Genomic DNA, 21,383 nt, shown 5'->3' on the forward strand with positions numbered 1-21,383 from the left:
TTTAAAATAGGTCATACAATTATCATTTATAACCAAAAAAAAAAAAAATATCAATTGGAAGTAGAGAAAATCTGATATTGCCACGTCAACCATCAAATTAATATTTGACATTTATCTTTTGACATCTTCTTTGGAAATGCTCTTAATCGATCTCAAAAACCCTAAAAAATGAAGGGTGTTGCTATAGCGGTGGTGGTGGTGGCGCTGGTCATGTTGGCCTTGGTCGAACTCGGGAAGGCCAAGGTCCTTTGCGTGGAAGCAGTGACTGTAAGTTCATGCATTCCATATTTCACCCATGGCACAAGTAGCCCGCCTGGTAGAATGTTGCCATGGTGTGAAAGATCTTACATGGCTGACTCAAACCACATACAAAAGCATGAAGCTTGCGAGTGCATCAAGGAAATGGTAATTCGCTACTCAAACATTAAGGAAGAACTCGCGATTGACTGCGTTCTGTAAATTGTAATGTCCCACTCGTTTTTCATTTCTAAGAATGGTAATTGCAACGAGTGAGTAATTAGCTTTTGCATTGTATTAACAACTCCCCCCTCCCACCCAAATATAAAATTGTATGATCATGTAATTAATGCGTCGTAAACGTTTAATTATGTAATCAACGCGTGATGTGTCATTTATGACGGCAGCTGTAAGGAAGATAATTTTTTATTATGTTGGTACTGCTGGTTTTTTTATTGCTAAACTTTTTTTGGGGGGGGGGGGTGTGTTGCACATTGTTAATTTGAAACCAAGGCTACAGATTGAGTTAAAATAAGGGAGTTTTAACGAAAAGTCTGCGATACTGTTCACTTTAACGAAAAATCATATTTTTACACTAAAAAGTCAAACCTGGTACTATTTATTTTACCCTTTATTTTGTCCTTATCGTTAAAACTCAAAGCTTTCAATGTCCTTTTAATTAGTTTTCTTTTAAAATAAAGCAAAAAGCATGGGGGATCAATGCTTCTATATTCTCAAATGGCCACACATAGTTTTTGTTGAATGTGGTCAAGATATGGTTCTCACGGGAGAGCCATGCTATACTTAGTTTATTCCAAGCTACTTGTTAATAAAATAATTTTCTTTTAAATATCTGTTGCAGATCTCTCTTAGAATCATATTATATTGTAGTACATAAGGCAGTGTCAAATCTCTTATAATTTAAGAGAAATTCTTTAGGGTATAGGTATCGTTGAACTTGCACACAGTGAGAAAAGCCTACCTACACTTAAGTGATAAACTCTCATTATACACGTATTCCTTGCAAAAGACATAACTTCCTAAACAATTTTTACGACCAAAACGTAATTTTCACACAAAAAATGAGCTTAACCAAAGATCACGTTGAAGCGATATGTACCAAAACAAGGACATATAATTTGGTAGCAAAATACAAGAAGTCTTTCAAACATTAACTTGTGGCAGCTAGGATTGAATTGACAACTAAGGTTTCAAGTACCTGACAGATGACACATTGAACTATTACCAGCAACCATCACAACCATTTTTATTATTTCAGAATACCTTTTATAGGAAATTGCCTCTTGTGGGCACACAAGGAGAAGTTATATTAATTTGTAAGCATTTAAACTCAATCGAAGCACAAATTAAGCCCTCCCTAACCAATATTTATAGAAGTTGGATCAATGCTTTTGTGGAGAAAACAATAGGAGATAAGAGGCCTCCCTATAAATGTAATCCCATTTATTAAATTCATATGGACAACCAAATGATAACCTAATCATTTTTCTCCCCCAATAATTTTTTTCTTCCAAAAAGTTAACATGAAAAAGACTGGCTATTTCCAAATGAGGCAAAAAGAGAAAGAATTGTTTGGAATTGGGCAAGATGGGTATTCACTTGTGTCACTAGATGATTAAGGATTTGCTGTTTATTATTTTATAGGATTATTAGATCTATTGTAATGTCTTATTTTTTCATTACATTATAATATCATCGGTTAAAAAAAGTTAAAAAATTAAGATAATATTTTTTCACCCACTATTATTCCTAATCCAACCCTCCACTCACTATCAAGGCCTTCATTCACAATTTTTATTCTAGTTAGAATTCCAGAATCGGATCACTTTCCAGATCTCTAGCTGATTATAACTCTTATTTATTCCCACTGTTCAAAAAATTCTAAAATCAAGCAGACCACGCCTATAGCCACTGTTGAATCTAATATTATGAGTTAAGTAAAACACTAAAAGCACGTTCATTTAATCTCCACGCTTGATATCGAACCAAGAGTTTAGTCACGACATATGTATTGTGAGCAAGAATGTAAAAAAGGGGGAAAATGCCATGATAAAACAGGGAAGGAAAGTGGGATTAGATTTTTGGTCCTGTTTCCATTTGCTTTTTCTGACAGCCATCCCTATGAACATTACATTACCCCACCAGCAATAATTACCACTGTATTAATTGATCGTAGACCAAACACGCCCTCAACGAAGACCAATAAGCTCTCTCTCTCTCTCTCTCTCTCTGACCTCCAACTCTTTCTCTCTCATCAGCAGCTTCACAAGCAAGAGCAAACAAGCTCTCTCAAGCTCAAAGTTCATCTCTTTCGGCAGTCAAATCGGAGCTTCTGAAAATGTCGCTCTCAGCTCAGTAAGAGTTCCCCAATTCTCTGTTTTACTTCACTTGCTAAGTTGCTCTTCAATTTCTGAGATCTGGGTTGTCTAGGGTTTCTCTGGAGCTTGCTAAAGTCGATAAATTTCTGAGCTTTGGAGGTGAGAGTTAGGGTTTAGGGTTGCAATTAGAGTAAATGTGGAGGGTTTTTGTAGGGTAAATAAGATCTGGGGCGTATGAGGGTGACGGGAGTTGTGTTTTGTATTGGCACTGGCTTTGGGTGAGATTTTCCCAAAAGGGTAGTTTAAATCTTCTGGTTTTATTTTGGGGTGGGGGTGGGCATTTTTTCTCAGCATTTGATGAGATAGTGGCGAAGGGGCTCAGTAATGGGTGTTAATAAGAAGTAAGATTGGACCGGTACTTGAATCTTTGAGTTGGGTTTCAGCAGGCGGTGAAAGGAGGCTGTTTTTTCGGCTTTTCGAACCATGAGGCTTTCTTCTTCGTCATCATCTCCGGGGTTTAACCATCAGCTTCAGGAAGGTTTGCATTTTTTCCCTTTATTTGGTTATTTCCATTTTTTTTCGTCTGAAATTTAATATTTTTGTCAAAGCGTTTGTTATTTCACTCCGAGGCATTGTCCTGCATGATTTTATGCTATTTTTGGTTGGGATTTTGTCTAAAGTTATTGACCCTACGTTTTAGGGAATCTTTATGAGGTCATTGAACAGACCTAGTCTGTATTTATTTCACCTGTGCATTTCTTAATTAGGTAGTTATTTCAGGGTAAAGAAAGTGACATTCTATGCATGCATTACTTGTGTGTTTGAGAAATTAAGTTTGGTGATTTTAAACGAGGCGTAATTGTACAATTATCTTAATTATCTTAACTGCGCATAATGCTTGAAGGGGTACGGAATGGAAGTTTTGTTCCTGTAAAAGAATTAACAACATTCCTTTAACACTAAACCTAGGCTTTCATTTCTATCTTCAACGGTTAGGATTTTGATTATATGGATGTTTATGTCATGCATACTCACACAAGCATAGAACCTGTGTGCAGGGGAGATGAAATGTTTGAATTCTGAGCTATGGCATGCGTGTGCTGGGCCTCTAGTGTCTCTGCCTCTTCTTGGAAGTCGTGTAGTCTACTTTCCACAGGGCCACAGCGAGCAGGTCGGCAACTGCATCATTATCTCACTAATTGTTGAATTTTTCTTTTGCTTTCTGAATGGTATTTGCAGAAAACAATTGTTTGGTTTGCAGTTTGTAGAATAGGGACGTTTGTTTGTTGATTTAGGGACTTAGGACTCGTTTGGATGTGCTTTTAAAATGATTGAAAGTGCTTTTAGAGAAAATGTTTTTTGGTTCCAAAAGCACTTAAAGTGCTTTCTGCAAGAAGCACTAGTTATGTGCTTCTTCCAGGAAGCACTCTAAGTGCTTTTCCAGAATTTACTTGCATTTTTACTAAGGATTGGTTCCAAAAACATTTTCACCAAAAGCGCTTTTAGTCATTTTAAAAGCACGTCCAAACGAGCTCTTAGCCTCTTGTTAACATTGTTTAGTTTTTGTCTAATAAGTTTGAAATGGGTGTCAACTCTGTGTTTGTGTCTCCCTGTGTCTTGATTATTGAAAGCAGATCTTAAATTGAGTAATTATTCTTGTGGTCTGGAATCTGGATAATAAAATTACTATACATATGAATGTCAGCATGTTGTTTAATCAAATGTATATTTTCATTTGTAAAGGATGGTTTACTCCTATACAAAAATAAATAGATAAATAAATAAAGGACGAGTTACAGTTTTTTTCTTCAGGTTTTTGCTTCGTTTTTGTTTGATGTTGGGCATCCCATTTGTATTAAGCATTTTATACAAATCATTACCTCAATTACTATAATAGAGTCCATAATTTTTTTAGTACACTTTTGCTTAAACAGCTGAAATGTTTAATATCTAACTAATCATCTCGTCTAATGTCTAACTAATCATTTCGTCCTGAACACTAACTTTACAGAATGAATTCATTTTTTGTTTTTAATTCTTGGTATTTCTTATACAGGTTGCTGCATCAACCAACAAAGAAGTGGATGCCCACTTTCCCAATTACCCCAACTTGCCTCCACAACTAATTTGTCAGCTACACAATGTGACAATGCACGTAAGTGTCAGCCTAATTGCATCTTCTCTGTACCAATTTCCTAGGCTGCTCCTTGAAATTTTAATTTTCTATGGTACAGGCAGATGTGGAGACGGATGAAGTATATGCTCAAATGACCCTACAACCATTAAATCCGGTAATGCACTTGGCTGTTTTTAAATTTTGATTTGTGAGTCAAGTAATTTTCATGTCCTGACATAAACTATTTTGTAGCAAGAGCAAAAAGATGTATACCTACTGCCTGCAGAGTTGGGTGCTGCCAACAAACAGCCAACCAACTATTTTTGTAAAACTTTGACTGCAAGTGATACTAGCACGCATGGAGGATTCTCAGTTCCCCGCCGTGCAGCTGAAAAAGTCTTTCCTCCTCTTGTAGGTGTCCTTTTCTTCAACTCATTTGATCATCACTTTTCGATTCTTTATATTTTCATATCGTAAACTTGGTTTTGTTCATTTTACTTTTACTGTTCCTCAGGATTACTCGCAGCAACCCCCTGCCCAGGAACTAATTGCAAGGGATCTACATGATAATGAATGGAAATTCAGACATATATTTCGAGGTGAGTATGAATTACTTTAGATTTCTCTTTTTTATCTGCCGTTATTATCTTTTATCGTTTTTCACTTATCATTCTTCAGTTACCTGCTCTAGCTTAGATGCCAAAGTAAGGTAACTGAGAGCAGTGGTACGTCATAGTTCAGACACTCCTTGGTTCTAAATGTCAAAAATGAAAATTTTGGAGAAATTTTTTTATTTACTGGCATCAGCTGTATCCATGTCATATGATTGTATCACTGGAAATCTATAAAATGAACCAACCTGCAATACTAATTGCATATACACCCAATGAAGATGTGGAAAATAAATATTGACTTGAAGTATCCCTCTTTCCTCCATACTTGTCGATCTAGCAAATCAGCGGGGCACATAATAGTCCAAGGAAATTGATGGGTAGGACCAGTGAGATTTTTATTTTGGTCAGAGGAATAGTGACTTTAGAGCTTATTTTGTTTTGGTCGGAGGAATAGTGACTTTAAGCTCGGTCAGAGGAATAGTGACTTTAGAACTTATTGACCAATGATGTTAGAACTTTCTGTTTCTAATTGCCCTTGTCATGGTTGAAGGCAAGAATTTCAAAGATCTTGATCGCATTGTTTCTACTTTCTTTACCTAGTTTCTCTTATTTATTTCTTATTTTCCAATTTATACTGTCTGGAATTCTGAACACGTAATTATGGCTTCTAATTGCATTTTTCCATGTTATTGTGCAGGCCAGCCCAAGAGGCACCTTCTCACGACAGGATGGAGCGTGTTCGTTAGTGCTAAACGACTTGTTGCTGGTGATTCGGTCCTCTTTATCTGGTAATTTTAAACTGTTATTCTGTTATTGGAGGGGTGATGGTGGTTGTATTTATTATGTGAAGGATTGTTGTAATCATTTTTCTCATCACTGATATGTTGTCTTCAATCAGGAATGAAAAGAATCAGTTGCTCTTAGGTATTCGGCGAGCAAATCGTCCACAGACTGTCATGCCCTCATCAGTTTTGTCAAGTGACAGCATGCACATTGGTCTTCTTGCTGCTGCAGCTCATGCAGCTGCAACAAATAGTCGCTTTACTATTTTTTATAATCCAAGGTGAGTATCTGCAACTTCTCCAGATTGTAAATACTACTATTTACATCTTATTCCTCAATTTTCTTACAACGCAGGGCTAGTCCATCTGAATTTGTGATACCCCTGGCCAAGTATGTTAAAGCTGTTTATCATACTCGGGTTTCTGTGGGCATGCGATTTAGGATGCTGTTTGAGACAGAAGAGTCTAGTGTCCGTCGGTAGGTTATGTTATCTTCGTAGTTCGATTTCAATATGTAGTTTATGGTTCACATTTAATTAACTGGTTATTCATACTTGTATTATGTAGGTTATTGACCTTTCTTATTTATTTTGTTTGTTTTCCTTCAGATACATGGGTACAATAACTGGCATCAGTGACTTAGATTCTGTTCGCTGGCCAAATTCCCATTGGCGCTCTGTGAAGGTTTGTTGAGAGCATTTGCTGATTTTGATGTTTATTAGAATTCCACTATTTTTTTATTATAAGTTTGACAATTTTTTTTTGAGGTGGGGCCAGTTTTTTTCCAACTTTTTCAAACTTCCATAAACGTGTTTTCTGCTAATGCAGGTTGGCTGGGATGAATCCACTGCTGGGGAGAGGCAGCCAAGGGTATCATTGTGGGAGATTGAACCACTAACAACGTTCCCAATGTATCCATCTCCATTCCCCCTCAGACTAAAGCGACCATGGGCATCAGGCGTTCCCTCTTTCCACGGTATCTTTGTTTTTTTGCTTGAAGAGTGCTTGGTGTCTTTTCTCAAATTGTTTTGTTTCTTTTCCCCCCTCAGATACTTAGTGGTATTTCATTTCAGGTCTAAAAGATGGTGATATGGGCATTAATTCTCCACTGATGTGGCTGCAAGGAGGGCTCGGAGATCAGGGGATGCAATCTTTGAACTTCCAGGGATTTGGAGTTTCTCCTTGGATGCAACCAAGGCTTGATGCGTCTATGGCAGGTCTACAACCCGATGTATACCAAGCAATGGCAGCCGCTGCACTTCAAGAAATGAGGGCAGTTGATTCTTCAAAATGTTCTTCACAGTCTCTTCTGCCCTTCCAGCAATCTTCAAGTGTTTCTAATGGGGCAGCTGCTGTGCTTCAAAGACAGGTCTTGCCTCAGTCTCAGCCTCAAAATGCTTATCTTGAGAGCTTTCAAGAAAGCCAAGCTCCAGCTCAGGCTCAGGTCTTGCAACAACAGTCGCAGCGTTACCATCCCTATAGTGATCAGAGGCAACAGCAGCTGCAGCAGCAGCAGCTGCATCAGCATCATCATCAGCAGCTGCAACAACAGCAGCTGAATCAGCAAGCGCAGCAGCAGCAGCAACATCAGCTTCAACAATCCCGTCATATGCACCAATTGTCTGTTCAGCATCAGATCCCGAATGTTATGTCTGCTCTTCCTAATTTTGCCTCAATCACTCCATCCCAGTCTGCATCTATGCAGTCTATCTCTTCGCAACCTCAGCAGCAGAGCTTTCCTGACCCTGTTGGAAATCCTATACCTTCATCTGATGTTCCCCCTGTACATAGTATGTTAGGTTCGCTATCACAGGATGGAACATCCCACTTACTTAACTTAAGCGGATCCAACTCTGCAATTTCTTCTTCCTTGTTAGCTAAGCAGACCACCGGTGAACCGCAGTTATCATCTGGAGCTGCTCAATGTGTACTTCCACAGGTGGAACAGTTGAGAACACCACAGTCAAGTTTCTCTGAGATCACTGCCTTGCCTCCATTTCCTGGTAGAGAATACTCCGCATTCCAAGGCGGTACTGATCCCCAAAGCAATCTTTTGTTTGGGGTGAACATTGATTCATCATCTCTTATGCTGCATAATGGGATTCCAAACCTGAGAAATATTGGCAATGGAAATGATTCAGTGTCCGTGCCCTTTGGTGCTTCCAATTATGCCAGTGGCACAGGCAATGATTTTCCACTAAATTCGGACATGACTACATCAAGTTGTGTAGATGAATCAGGTTTCTTGCAGTCTTCAGAAAATGTGGACCAAGTAAATCCAACTGGAATCTTTGTGAAGGTAAGATGAGATAATTGTGAAAGTTGTTTACAAGCATATTTATCTTTAACATGATGGTCTGATGTATGGACCATTGTCGGCGATTGTATTTGGCAAGGCAAATGCTTCATGATCAGTGTTTGCTTTTTCAAAACTAGCACTTGTCATTGATTGCTCTTGTTTTTTTTTACATGTTAAAATGGTGCAATTTGACAGGTTCACAAGTCAGGGTCCTTTGGGAGGTCACTGGATATTTCTAAATTCAGCAGCTATGATGATCTGCGCAGTGAGCTCGCACGTATGTTTGGCCTTGAAGGCCAACTGAAGGACCCTCAGAGATCAGGCTGGCAGCTTGTATTTGTTGACAGGGAGAATGATGTTCTTCTCCTTGGTGACGACCCTTGGCAGTAAGTCCCAAATTGTCATGATTTTTCTTGTATTTGTCAATTATTGTACACTCTTGCCTGTTTGCATAAGCAGTCCTAAAGGTTGAGCTTCCCACGAGTTTCAATCATTAGTGATAGTTTGTAAAATGTTTCATGCCGAATCACTGTGCGAATGCGAAGTTTTAATGTAAAGCAGCTAGTATTAAGATTTTATGCTGTATGTCAATTTGTAGAGAGCAACAACGATAAATGTTAGACCAATGCTTCAAGGTTCAAAGTGTCCTAGGACTTGTTTACATCATCTAAAATCTTTGACTATTTTCTCACCTTTTTGAGATTTTAAGTCACTATTGTGCATTTCTACATGACAATTGGCTTCTGGAGTTTTGAAACTATTCTTGTCATGATTCGCTGGAGGTATAATGATTCTTTGTTTATCTTCAGGGAGTTTGTGAACAATGTGTATTACATCAAGATACTCTCGCCTCTGGAAGTGCAACAAATGGGAAAGGAAGGCCTCAACAGTGTGGCTTCTGTCCCAAACAATAAGCTTTCCAATGGTAGCAACACCACTGTTGACTACGTGGGTCGACAGGACTTGAGAAACTCAAGGAATGGGATTGCATCTTTGGGATCACTCGACTACTAAACGCCAATGCTTTGCTAGAAATGGAAAATTAATCAAATTGCCAGCGAATGGTGAGTGTTCAACTATGCTGGTAGTGTTTTCTTTAAAGGATCGGTAGCATTGTTTTACCCTTTTATGTGGTCAGTGAGATGTACTGCTTAGGCAAAGTCTATTTGAAGCTTGCATGTCAGCTTATAATTATATACTGTAAATTATAGTAGGAAGGAACCTTGTTTCTGAAACCACCGCTGCAACAGGTAGAACAACACACGTACTGTTAAGAGTTTGATGTCCGAGTCCGATGGCACTTTGTATGCTATCTTGTCCTGTAATTTATTATTTATTGAAGTCGAAAGCATATCATGAATCAGACTGGTCAAGTTCAATTACTATATTGAGAATCATGAGGTAGGTTTCATTTAAGTTATATATATATATATGTGTGTGTGTGTGTGTGTGTGTGTGTGTGTGTGTGTGTGTGTATGTTTATGGCCGAAACTAGTTTATTGGTTTAACGCCAAGTCATTAAAGGAGTCTAATCATCAACTGTCACATTCTGTGGTTTACAAAATATGATGCAACTATATGGTCTCTGTTTAGCATTTATAGGGATGATTTGGGAGTGAGGTGCTTAAAAAAAAAGCACATTTGAAAAAAAGCTGTGAGGGTTTTAAGACTGAAAAAAAATGGCTTATTTTGGAAGTTGCTGTGAGAATAAACTAAAATCAAAGGAAAAAGCTGAAGCTGTTATTTGCAGCTTTGGAAAACTGGTTTTTTTTCAAAGCACACGGAGCTACAGTGTTCCTTTAATGAAAATATTTACTATCAGACTGCTTTTTTTTCCAAAAGCACTTTTACAAAAAAGTTTATCAAACTGCTGATTTTTTTCACAGCCGTTTATCACAATCGTTTATTCTCACAATAGTTTTTTTTCAAAACATAGCAATACCAAACCAGCCCATAGTCGAGGCGGTATCAAACATCTTATGAATTGGTCTTTTTAGAATTTTCAAAGTTAAAGAGTTGACCGTAAAGACGACTACTAATCATGTATCAATTAGTCAAGTATAGCTGCTAATATAATTGTCGTGTACGAATATATCCTTGTGTGGACAAATCAATTAGTCAAGTATATCTTAATTTCTACTGTTATTTTTATGCGCGTGTCATATTTCCTCATGTACTAAACAATAAAATCTTATCCTACTAAATGAGATTGGATGTAAAAAATCGTCATTATGCTCAATTTTGCGTCAAGTCTTCTGTTAGCATGTTTCCTCGTTTACCATGTCATTCAAAATAATGACAAGCTTATTGTTTTCTCAAATGACTCCAACGACTTCGGTGGGTGTAGAAATACCTGGTCTCTGGATCTAAAAGGTTGAGACTTTGTCTTATCACGCGGTTTGTTTATTCCAAGCTTCACTATACACGGCACGGCTCAATATATAGGAAGGTAAAGAAGAGAAGAGGAAGAACAAGCAGAAAAAAAAATGGAGGTTGTGCAGTTTCTAATTCAAATTACGCTGTTTTTGTGGTCTTTGAGCAGTGCAATACCAGCAGTAGCCTCGCAGCCCAGTTTAGCAAAGCCAAATTGTCCAGCACATTGTGGTAATGATACGATAAGTATCCCATATCCTTTTGGAATCGGAGCAGATTGTTTCATGAACGCATGGTTCGAAATAACCTGTGACAATTCCACATATAATTCCCCTCGCAGACCCATACCTCGCTTGAACCATCCCAGTCTGAAACAACTTGAAGTGCTGGAGTTATCTATGAATGGCACACTAAGTGTCAGAAACCCGATTACCTTCTTTGGTGATTGCGGAACTAACAGGACACTTGCAGAGCAAGCACCCAACTTGACAGGAAGCCCGTTCGTGTTCTCGAAAAGGAACAGGCTCTTTTCAGTGGGCTGTGGTGGAATTGCCTTGATGAAGTTGATGAATGGCTCGAGTGTTGGAGGGTGCTTGTCGATTTGTGGTGACAAGGGTGATATACTTGAACAATTAAATGAGCCTGATAACTGCAATGGTATTAACTGCTGCCAGACCACCATTCCCGGCAATCTTACAAACTTCAACACTAGCTTTCAAGAAGTGAAAGGTCTCTTGAACGCGAGTGATACCACCTCTGGATCCGGAAGTTGCAAGTATGCATTCTTGGCAGACGAAGCATTTGGGATGGTGACTGGTCTTGACTATATTCATTTGGTAGGCGTCCCTGGAGTGCTCGAATGGAACTGGAGTCAATATACGGAATCGGAGATATTTGGAACAGCATCAACAACCTTTCGGGATGCTAACTCGGGCACGGTCTGCGCAAGTAACAACAGTTGCTCCTGCGGAAACGGCCTTGAAGGAAACCCCTACGTCGTTGATGGATGTCAAGGTACATGTCTAGCTATCATTTTATTCAAACTTCAAAACGACGTACAAACTTCTTTTCTTTTCTACTTTCTAGACATCTAGGCTATGTTTGGGTGCGGGATTTCCAAGACCCAAGAGATTATTGATGTTAAATTAGTAAGAGACGAACCTCAAAATGTTAGATAAGAGGGATTAGAAATGCCCTTCATGATTATTATAAAAGCATGGAGGATGGATTTCCTTCCCGTTAGGATTTGTAAATCCCTCTCACATGCCTTTGTAATACTCATGAATAGCATTTTTAATCCCCTCAATCCAATATTTTGTGATTCATTCTTCACTAATTTGGCCTCAATTCCTTGGGACTCAAACATTCCTCACCAAAAGATAGCCCTAAGGTTCTATTTGATTTTTATTTCAGTTTTTGTTCTTGGTGGTGGAATGAGGAGGTACAAACAAAGGTGAAGGCTAAGAAGGAATGTTGTAAAGCCTTATACAAGGAGAGGACCGATGAAAATGGTGAAAGGTATAGAAAAGCGAAGCAAGAGGCGAAGAAAGCTGTCAGAGAAGCTAAGTTAGCGGCTTACGACGATATGTATAAACGACTAGATACCAAAGAAGGAGAGTTGGATATCTATAAACTAGCTAGAGCAAGGGAAAAGAAGACAAGGGACCTAAACCAAGTGAGGTGCATCAAGGATGAGGATGGAAAGGTTCTTGCTACAGAGAACGCGGTTAAAGACAGATGGAGAGGTTATTTTCATAATCTTTTCAATGAAGGACATGAAAGGAGTGCTTCTTTAGGGGAGTTGAGTAACTCAGAAGAGTGTAGAAACTACTCCTTTTATCGTCGAATCCGGAAGGAAGAAGTGGTTGTAGCTTTGAAGAAGATGAAGCATAGAAAAGCAATAGGCCCAGACGATATACCAATCGAAGTGTGGAAAGTTTTGGGAGAGACAGGTATAACATGGCTCACTGACCTTTTCAATAGGATTTTGAAAACGAAGAAGATGCCAAATGAGTGGCGAACGAGCACTTTGGTGCCTATCTACAAGAATAAGGGCGACGTACAAAATTGCATGAACTATAGGGGTATTAAGCTAATGAGTCATACAATGAAGCTCTGGGAGAGAGTCATTGAGCATAGATTGAGGCAAGAGACACGGGTTTCGGACAACCAATTCGGGTTCATGCCAGGGCGCTCAACCATGGAGGCAATCTATCTCTTACGAAGATTGATGGAAAGATATAGAGATGGGAAAAAGGATTTACACATGGTCTTTATAGATTTGGAAAAAGCGTATGATAGGGTCCCAAGAGACATTCTTTGGAGGATTTTAGAGAAGAAAGGAGTACGAGTAGCATATATCCAAGCTATAAAGGATATGTATGAAGGAGCAAAGACTGCCGTAAGAACTCATGAAGGACAAACCGAAAGCTTTCCCATAACTGTAGGATTACATCAAGGCTCATCCTTAAGTCCTTACCTTTTTGCGTTGGTAATGGATGAGTTAACAGGACATATTCAAGATGATATTCCTTGGTGTATGCTTTTCGCAGACGATATAGTGTTGATAGATGAAACTCAGGAAGGGGTAAATGCAAAGCTTAACCTTTGGAGAGAAGTGTTGGAATCTAAAGGTCTTCGCCTAAGCCGATCAAAGACAGAATATATGGAGTGCAAGTTCAGTGCAAATGGAGGCCAAAATGAGTTAGGGGTGAGGATCGGAGATCAAGAAATACCAAAGAGCGACCGTTTTCGTTACCTAGGATCTATCTTGCAAAAGAACGGAGAATTAGATGGAGATCTCAACCATAGAATACAAGCTGGATGGATGAAGTGGAAGAGTGCATCCGGCGTGTTGTGTGACCGCTGTATGCCACTGAAGCTCAAGGGAAAATTTTATAGGACGGCAATAAGGCCGGCGATGCTGTATGGCACAGAATGTTGGGCGGTGAAACATCAACACGTACACAAAATAGGTGTAGCGGAGATGAGGATGCTTCGTTGGATGTGTGGGCACACGAGAAAGGATAAGATTAGGAATGAGGATATCCGGGGTAAAGTAGGAGTAGCCGAAATTGAAGGAAAGATGAGAGAAAATCGGTTACGGTGGTTTGGACATGTGCAAAGAAGGCCTACTGACGCTCCGATTAGAAGATGCGACTATGGGACAGAGGTTCAGGGCCGAAGGGGTAGAGGAAGACCTAGGAAAACTTTGGAAGAGACTCTAAGAAAAGACTTAGAGTACTTGGATCTAACGAAGGACATGACACAGGATCGAGCACAATGGCGTTCTAAGATTCATATAGCCGATCCCACTCAGTGACTTGGATTTTCCAAGTCTCCAACCAAGAAGTTTTCCTCACTCGGGAAATTAAGGGAACACTACCCCAACCTACATGCTCCACTCAGAAAGCTTCAACATACAAGCTTCAACAAAAGAAAATTCAAAGAACTTAGCGAAGAAGGCTTTGGTGTATTTAACACAATACGTTGAAATGAAGGAAAGCTTATTTATTGATATCCCCGATAAGCTACAAATATGTACATATACATGAGTCAAAATAAACACACAAGAGGGAGCCTTCACAAAGGTTGCTTAGGAGAAGTCTCAGCAGTCGGTAGAGCCCCAGAAAGAGAAGGCACCGGAGGGGGATCATTTGGAGCCTCAGTACTGGACAGAACCCTAGGAGGAGGAGGCATCAGAGGTTGATCATTTGGAGCTTCATTACGCGGTACAGCCCCAGAAGACGAAGGCAATAAATGCCTTTGGAACAAACCCACAAATCTCTCATGATCAAGTAAAACCTGACCATCAGTTTCCTTCATCTGGTCAAGCTTCCTCTTCATGTTTGTAGCATAGTCATGTGCGAGCCGGTGCAACTGTTTATTCTCATGCTTGAGCCCTCTAATCTCCTGTTTGAGACTCATCACTTCAGCCGCCAATGATTCAACTTGGCGGGTTCGAGCAAATAGGCGTTGGGCCATATTAGACACAGAACCTGCACACTGAACACTGAGAGCCAGCGAATCCTTAACAGCTAACTCATCAGACCGTTTGGAAAGTAGTCTGTTATCTTTGAGAGTGAGAAGGTTCCTGGCCACCACCGCAGCGGTCATATCATTCTTCATCACGGAATCCCCAACGGTAAGAGGACCAGTTGGGGAGACGAAGGATGGGCGCCATATGTTGTCTGGAGAAGGCGGGGCTGCCTCTTCAACAAGGTTCAAGTCAAAACGACGGTCGGAGGGGCCAGACATTTTCAAAGGTGTTGAAGAGAGAAGAGGTCGGACAAATCAAGATATTAGAAGTGCAAGAATGAAGCTTCTACTGGTGGAGATTCAAGTGTGCTTTGGAACTTAATGCCAGCCTCTATAAAAATCTGCACTCGACGGAGCTTCAGAAATCAAAGAGGCGCCTGCTCAGAAATCGAAGAGGCGTTTGCTTTCTCAAAAGTTGGGCTGCTTAGAGATCACGACGGTTGATCTCAGAAATCGAAGAGCCGTTTGCTTTCTCAAAAGTTGGGCTGCTCAAAGACCACGAAGGCCGATCTCAGAAATCGAAGAGGCGCTCGCTTTCTCAAAAGCTGGGCTCCCTAGAGACCACGAGGGCCGATCTCAGAAATCGAAGAGGCACCTACTTTTCCAGCCTTGTCAGCACCTGTCACACGCACACTCAGCTTTGCGGAAATTATGGGCATTCTGTCAAAGACTTCTGGGGAAGTAGAAAACACATGAATCTTACTGTTCAATCACCCACTTCCCACACGCAACAATAGCTCATGGGTACCACAGATAACTTTGCCAAAGTTCTCTGCCAAAGTTGAACACGTGAAGCTTGCAGCTCCCACTACATCGCTCTGACCAAGAAGGGTAAAAGAATAGCAAAGAAACAGCACTAACAAAGTTTAGACCCATAAATTTTGAAGGTCTAGCTACCATATTATTACCCACAAGGGTAAAGGAACAGTACCACTGCTGGATAATTGGAAAGTCCATGTATGTCAACCTCTGTGCTTCGTGGCAAGGTAGACTAGCAAACATGCCCAACCTTTACTCACATTCGAGAAAACACTCCCAATAAGATTGCTTGCTCCAAAATCGAAGAGGCACCGTCCTCCGAATCTAAAGAGCCAGACTCCTAACATGACTACTTTCTTAAAAATCGAAGAGCGGGTAAAGGAACAGTACCATTGCTGGATAATTGGAAAGTCCCTGTGTGTCAACCTCTGTGCTTCGTGGCAAGGTAGACTAGCAAACATGCCCAACCTTTACTCACATTCGAGAAAACACTCCCAACAAGATTGCTTGCTCCAAAATCGAAGAGGCACCACCCTCCGAATCTCGAGAGCCACTCTCCCAACATGATTACTTTCTCAAAAATCGAAGAGACACTGCTCCCCGAATCTCGAGAGCCAGACCCCCAGCATGATTGCTTTCTCAAAAATCGGTGAGGCACCGTTCTCCGAATCAATCGAAGAGGCGCTCGCTTTCTCAAAAGCTGGGCTGCTCAGAGACCACGAGGGCCGATCTCAGAAATCGAAGAGGCACCTACTTTTCTAGCCTTGTCAGCACCTGTCACACGCACACTCAGCTTTGCAGAAATTATGGGCATTTTGTCGAAGACTTCTGGTGAAGTAGAAAGCACATGAATCTTACTGTTCAATCACCCACTTCCCACACGCAACAATAACTCATGTGTACCACAGATCACTTTGCCAAAGTTCTCTGCCAAAGTTGAGCACGTGAAGCTTGCAGCTCCCACTACATCGCTCTGACCAAGAAAGGTAAAAGAATAGCAAAGAAACAGCACTAACAAAGTTTAGACACATAAATTTTGAAGGTCTAGCTACCATATTATTACCCACAAGGGTAAAGGAACAGTACCACTGCTGGATAATTGGAAAGTCCCTGTGTGTCAACCTCTGTGCTTCGTGGCAAGGTAGACTAGCAAACATGCCCAACCTTTACTCACATTCGAGAAAACAGTCCCAACAAGATTGCTTGCTCCAAAATCGAAGAGGCACCGTCTTCCGAATCTCGAGAGCCAGACTCCCAACATGACTACTTTCTCAAAATCGAAGAGAGGGTAAAGGAACAGTACCATTGCTGGATAATTGGAAAGTCCCTGTGTGTCAACCTTTGTGCTTCGTGGCTAGGTAGACTAGCAAACATGTCCAACCTTTACTCACATTCGAGACAACACTCCCAACAAGATTGCTTGCTCCAAAATCGAAGAGGCACCGCCTTCCGAATCTCGAGAGCCAGACTCCCAACATGATTACTTCCTCAAAAATCGAAGAGACACTGCTCTCCGAATCTCGAGAGTCAGACCCCCAGCATGATTGCTTTCTCAAAAATCGAAGAGGCATCGTTCTCCGAATCTCGAGAGCCAGATACCACAGACCACTTTTTCAAAGTGCTCTGACAGAGTTAAAACATGTGAAACTGGCAGCTCCCACTACCGTGCTATGACCAAGCAGGGTAAAGGAATAGCATTACTACTTGTTGTTAGGGAGACTCCTATATATGTCGACCTCCATCCCCAACGGACAGGCAGACCTGCAAAAATGCTCAACCCTTCATCATATCTGAGAGGGCACTCCCAACAAAGCCTTTCGAAATATTCAGCTTTCTTTCCCCCCGATAATACCTCTGCAAACAAGCTATACTAGAGCAAGAATATCTCATATCATCAGGGTTAAAAGCAAGAGTATCCCATATCATGCTTTTTCCCTGTTTTTTCTTTTGGCCTTGTTTTTACCTGCAAGACAAGGAGAAAGAGAGCAATCAGTCAGTACTTGGAATCAAGCTTCCAGCCAGGAACTGACTGCCTGGAACCCCTTACCTGATTACTTACCTGGCATTGCTCTCGAGTACTCATCTTCATCATCTTATGTTTCCAGGGAAGATTCCGCATCTGCTTGAGGAACAGATAGGGCAAGTGCGAAGGATACAAGGAAGCATGTGGAGACAAGCGTAACAGCACACGTGCCGATACATCCATTACTCTGTCAAAAGCAAAAGTATCCCATATCAGCAGGGTGGAACGTACTCTAGATTTGATGGACTTGTTTTGACCCTCAAATTCTTCAGTCGGCCTTATACTCTGGAGGAAACCAGAAAACCCTCCAGCTCAGTTCAAGAATAAGCCTGTGGAAAGTTACTTCTTCAAAAACAAAAGTATCTCATATCATCTCTTCTCATTTTTCTTCTCTTTATCCTTCATGCTGCTGCAAGATGGGGAGAAGGTGAACAATCAGTCGGAGCTCTGATTGCTTACCTTGTCTGTCACCTCTTTCAGCAGACCCCCTAGCTCGGCGACTTGGGGGACTCCTACTACATGGTTTGTATCGCGCTTGACCAAGCCTGAAACTACAAGTAAGCTTCAAGTGAAATTGATACATTACCTTGTGCATCTCCACCAGTTAAAGATACCACCCCTGGATGGAGGAAGAGTACTTCCAGAGAAGATGCCACATCTACCTATGAGACAGATAAGGCAAGTCAAGACGACACCACACTCCGATACTTAGAAGTTTCGTGATTACGAGATCATTATCCCACAATATTTCCTAATGTCATTTGTACTAAATCATTCACTCGTACTCACTAAAGGAGAGCTTGAACCTATGTATTTGTGTAAACCCTTCACAATTAATGAGAACTCTTCTATTCCGTGGGCGTAGCCAATCTGGGTGAACCACGTACATCTTGTGTTTGCTTTCCTATCTCTATCCATTTATATACTTATCCACACTAATGACCGGAGCAATCTAGCGAAGATCACAAAAAGCGACCGTTTTCGTTACCTAGGATCTATCTTGCAAGAGAACGGAGAATTAGATGGAGATCTCAACCATAGAATACGAGCTGGATGGAAAGAGTGCATCCGGCGTGTTGTGTGACCGTCGTAGGCCACTGAAGCTCAAGGGAAAATTTTATAGGACGGCAATAAGGCCAGCGATGTTGTATGGCAGAGAATGTTGGGTGGTGAAGCATCAACACGTACACAAAATGGGTGTAGCGGAGATGAGGATGCTTCGTGGGATGTGTGGGCACACGAGAAAGGATAAGATTGGGAATGAGGATATCCGAGGTAAAGTAGGAGTAGCCGAAATTGTAGGAAAGATGAGAGAAAATCGGCTCTGGTGATTTGGACATGTGCAAAGAAGGTCGACTGACGCTCCGGTTCGAAGATGTGACTACGGGACAGAGGTTCAGGGCCGAAGGGGTAGAGGAAGACCTAGGAAAACTTTGGAAGAGACTCTAAGAAAAGACTTAGAGTACTTGGATCTAACGGAGGGCATGACACAAAACCGAGCGCAATGGCGTTCTAGGATTCATATAGCCGACCCCACTTAGTGGGAAAAGGCTTTGTTGTTGTTGTTGTTGTTGTTTTGTTTTTAAATTTTAAAAAAGCAGGAAGTTTAATGTTTGGTATATGTTTTCACCTTTCAAATAGCAAGAACATTGAATAGTATTTGAGAGTTGTTCGGTAATAGTTTTCAATTTTCATTTCGTAAGAAATTCTTTTTGAAATGAAATTACCCTTGGAATCATAATTTGAATTTGATGTTATAAATGAAAGGGAATGCGACAAAGAGTCCGTAACAATTTTCCGGTGAATATTACGCATCAGGATGAATTTTTTTGGTGAACTTTCATTTGAAATTATATGCATTTTACATCCCCATTGAACTTTTTATGTTCCTCTGTCTCTGAAATGCAGAAATTGATGAATGCAAACATCGGTTTTGGTCGTTTAAATGCCTATCACGGGCTAATGTGGCCATTATAGGTACAGTGTTACTCTCTTCAATTCAAATCCAAAAACAAGATAACCTGTGATTATGGCAGCTGGTATTAGCATTTCAAGCTTTTGCTCCTCCAATATTACACAACTTTTTTTGTTTCAAACCATCGCTGCATTGATTAGATTATATATGAGAAGGAACAATGTATCTGACAAATTTTTTTTTTATTCCAATTGAGCTATTCAGTTATGAGCTGCATTGTTGGCCTACTGTTTATACACATTGGAGCATGGTGGTCGCACAAAGTCATAATGAAAAGGAAAGACATCAACCGCAAGCGGAAGTTTTTTAAACAAAATGGCGGTTTCTTGTTGGAGCAGCAACTATCTTCCGGTGAAGCTAACGTTGATAATATTAAATTGTTCAGTGCCGAGGAGTTGGAAAAAGCCACGGACCATTTCAGTGTAGAGAGAATTCTTGGTCAGGGAGGCCAAGGTACCGTATACAAAGGAATGTTAGCGAATGGGAAGATCGTTGCTGTGAAGAAGTCGAAAAGTGTAGTTAGTGGGGACGAAGTGAGACAATTCATCAATGAAATTGTCATTCTGTCACAAGTTATTCAAAAGAATGTGGTTAAATTAATGGGTTGCTGTTTGGAGACTGAAGTACCCCTTTTGGTTTACGAGTTTATACACAATGGAACACTCTCTCATTATATTCAGCACCAGAATGAGGAGTTTCCTCTTACATGGGAAAGGCGGTTACGAGTTGCAACCGAAGTTGCAGGTGCACTATCATACTTACACTCGGCAGTTTCCCGTCCTATTTACCACCGAGACATCAAGTCTTCGAACATACTGTTGGATGATAAATACAGAGCCAAAGTGGCAGACTTTGGGACATCAAGATCTGTCGCCATTGACAAAACACACCTTACCATGACACAGGTAAATGGAACATTCGGTTATTTGGACCCGGAGTACTTTCAGACTAGCCAATTTACGGACAAGAGTGACGTTTATAGCTATGGAGTGGTCCTTGTTGAGCTATTGACAGGAAAAAAACCAATTTTTAAGACAAAGTCACAAGAACCCATGAGCCTATCACATTATTTTCTTCTTTCCATGGACGAGAATCGTTTGTTCGATATTCTTGATGCCCGAGTTGTGAAAGATGCCAGGAAGGAAGAGATCATGGTGGTTGCTGATCTTGCAAAACGTTGCTTGAATTTGAATGGAAAAAAGCGTCCTACCATGAAAGAAGTAGAAGTGGAGCTGCAGGGAATTCAATTGCCAGTGAAAGATTTTGATGTCCAACAAAATTTTGACGTTGATCATGTCCAGACTCGAATGAACGAGGTTTGGGATGTTGATTCGGCATCGACCCATGAACCTAGCACATTATTTTCTTCACCATTTGATGAGGAGCAGCTTTTGTTTATCAGGACAGAGTGAAAAATAAATGTTGTTTTTATTGCGATCTGTGTATTAGATGTAGGGCTAGTATGAGATTGTTGTACTATTTACAAATCTTCCTAGCATTACCCTTAAAAAAAAAAAAGCTTCTATTATGCCTTGAGAATAGTTATGTGTAAAATAAAACAGTTGAGGATTTGATAAACTTTATTTTGAAAAGTGTTTAGGGCTGCTTTTGTTCAAAAAAAAAAAAAAAGTAGTGAGTTACTTATTTTTAGGGTATGAATCTCATATTGGAGAAAAAATGATTTTATTTATGTTTTTAAGTAATTAAGCTACTCTCCATATCGCCAATTAATTTTAGGAAACTTTAACGAAAAGCACCCGGTACTGTTCATTTTAACGAAAAACCACATTTTTACACTAAAAAGTCAATCCTAGTACTATTCACTTTA

General features: G+C 40.3%; 2 protein-coding genes across 3 annotated transcripts; both read left to right on the top strand.

Annotated features, from left to right (window-relative positions):
• The first annotated feature begins 2,448 nt into the window (after window positions 1-2,448).
• LOC103405131 (auxin response factor 6-like) lies at window positions 2,449-9,750 on the top strand. Of its 2 annotated transcripts, none has more exons than XM_029097975.2 (15): window positions 2,449-2,613; window positions 3,023-3,114; window positions 3,635-3,747; window positions 4,633-4,731; window positions 4,811-4,867; window positions 4,945-5,103; window positions 5,207-5,291; window positions 6,004-6,094; window positions 6,205-6,369; window positions 6,444-6,566; window positions 6,697-6,772; window positions 6,917-7,064; window positions 7,162-8,387; window positions 8,583-8,773; window positions 9,197-9,750. In XM_029097975.2, the coding sequence occupies exons 2-15, from the start codon at window positions 3,060-3,062 to the stop codon at window positions 9,399-9,401; spliced, it is 2,793 nt and encodes a 930-aa protein (XP_028953808.2). In that variant the 5' UTR covers window positions 2,449-2,613; window positions 3,023-3,059; the 3' UTR covers window positions 9,402-9,750. The 2 variants fall into 2 exon arrangements, with proteins under 2 accessions (XP_028953808.2, XP_028953807.2); XM_029097974.2 differs by having other exon boundaries at window positions 2,450-2,613; window positions 3,020-3,114.
• A 977-nt stretch (window positions 9,751-10,727) lies between these two features.
• LOC103405277 (wall-associated receptor kinase-like 2) lies at window positions 10,728-21,147 on the top strand. Its single transcript, XM_070817389.1, has 3 exons — window positions 10,728-11,774; window positions 19,489-19,557; window positions 19,760-21,147. Exons 1-3 carry the CDS (start codon window positions 10,874-10,876, stop codon window positions 20,965-20,967), a joined length of 2,178 nt encoding a protein of 725 aa, XP_070673490.1. The 5' UTR covers window positions 10,728-10,873; the 3' UTR covers window positions 20,968-21,147.
• Window positions 21,148-21,383: the final 236 nt, after the last annotated feature.

The sequence above is a fragment of the Malus domestica genome, chromosome 17 (assembly GCF_042453785.1).
Source record: "Malus domestica chromosome 17, GDT2T_hap1".
Lineage (NCBI taxonomy): Eukaryota > Viridiplantae > Streptophyta > Magnoliopsida > Rosales > Rosaceae > Malus > Malus domestica.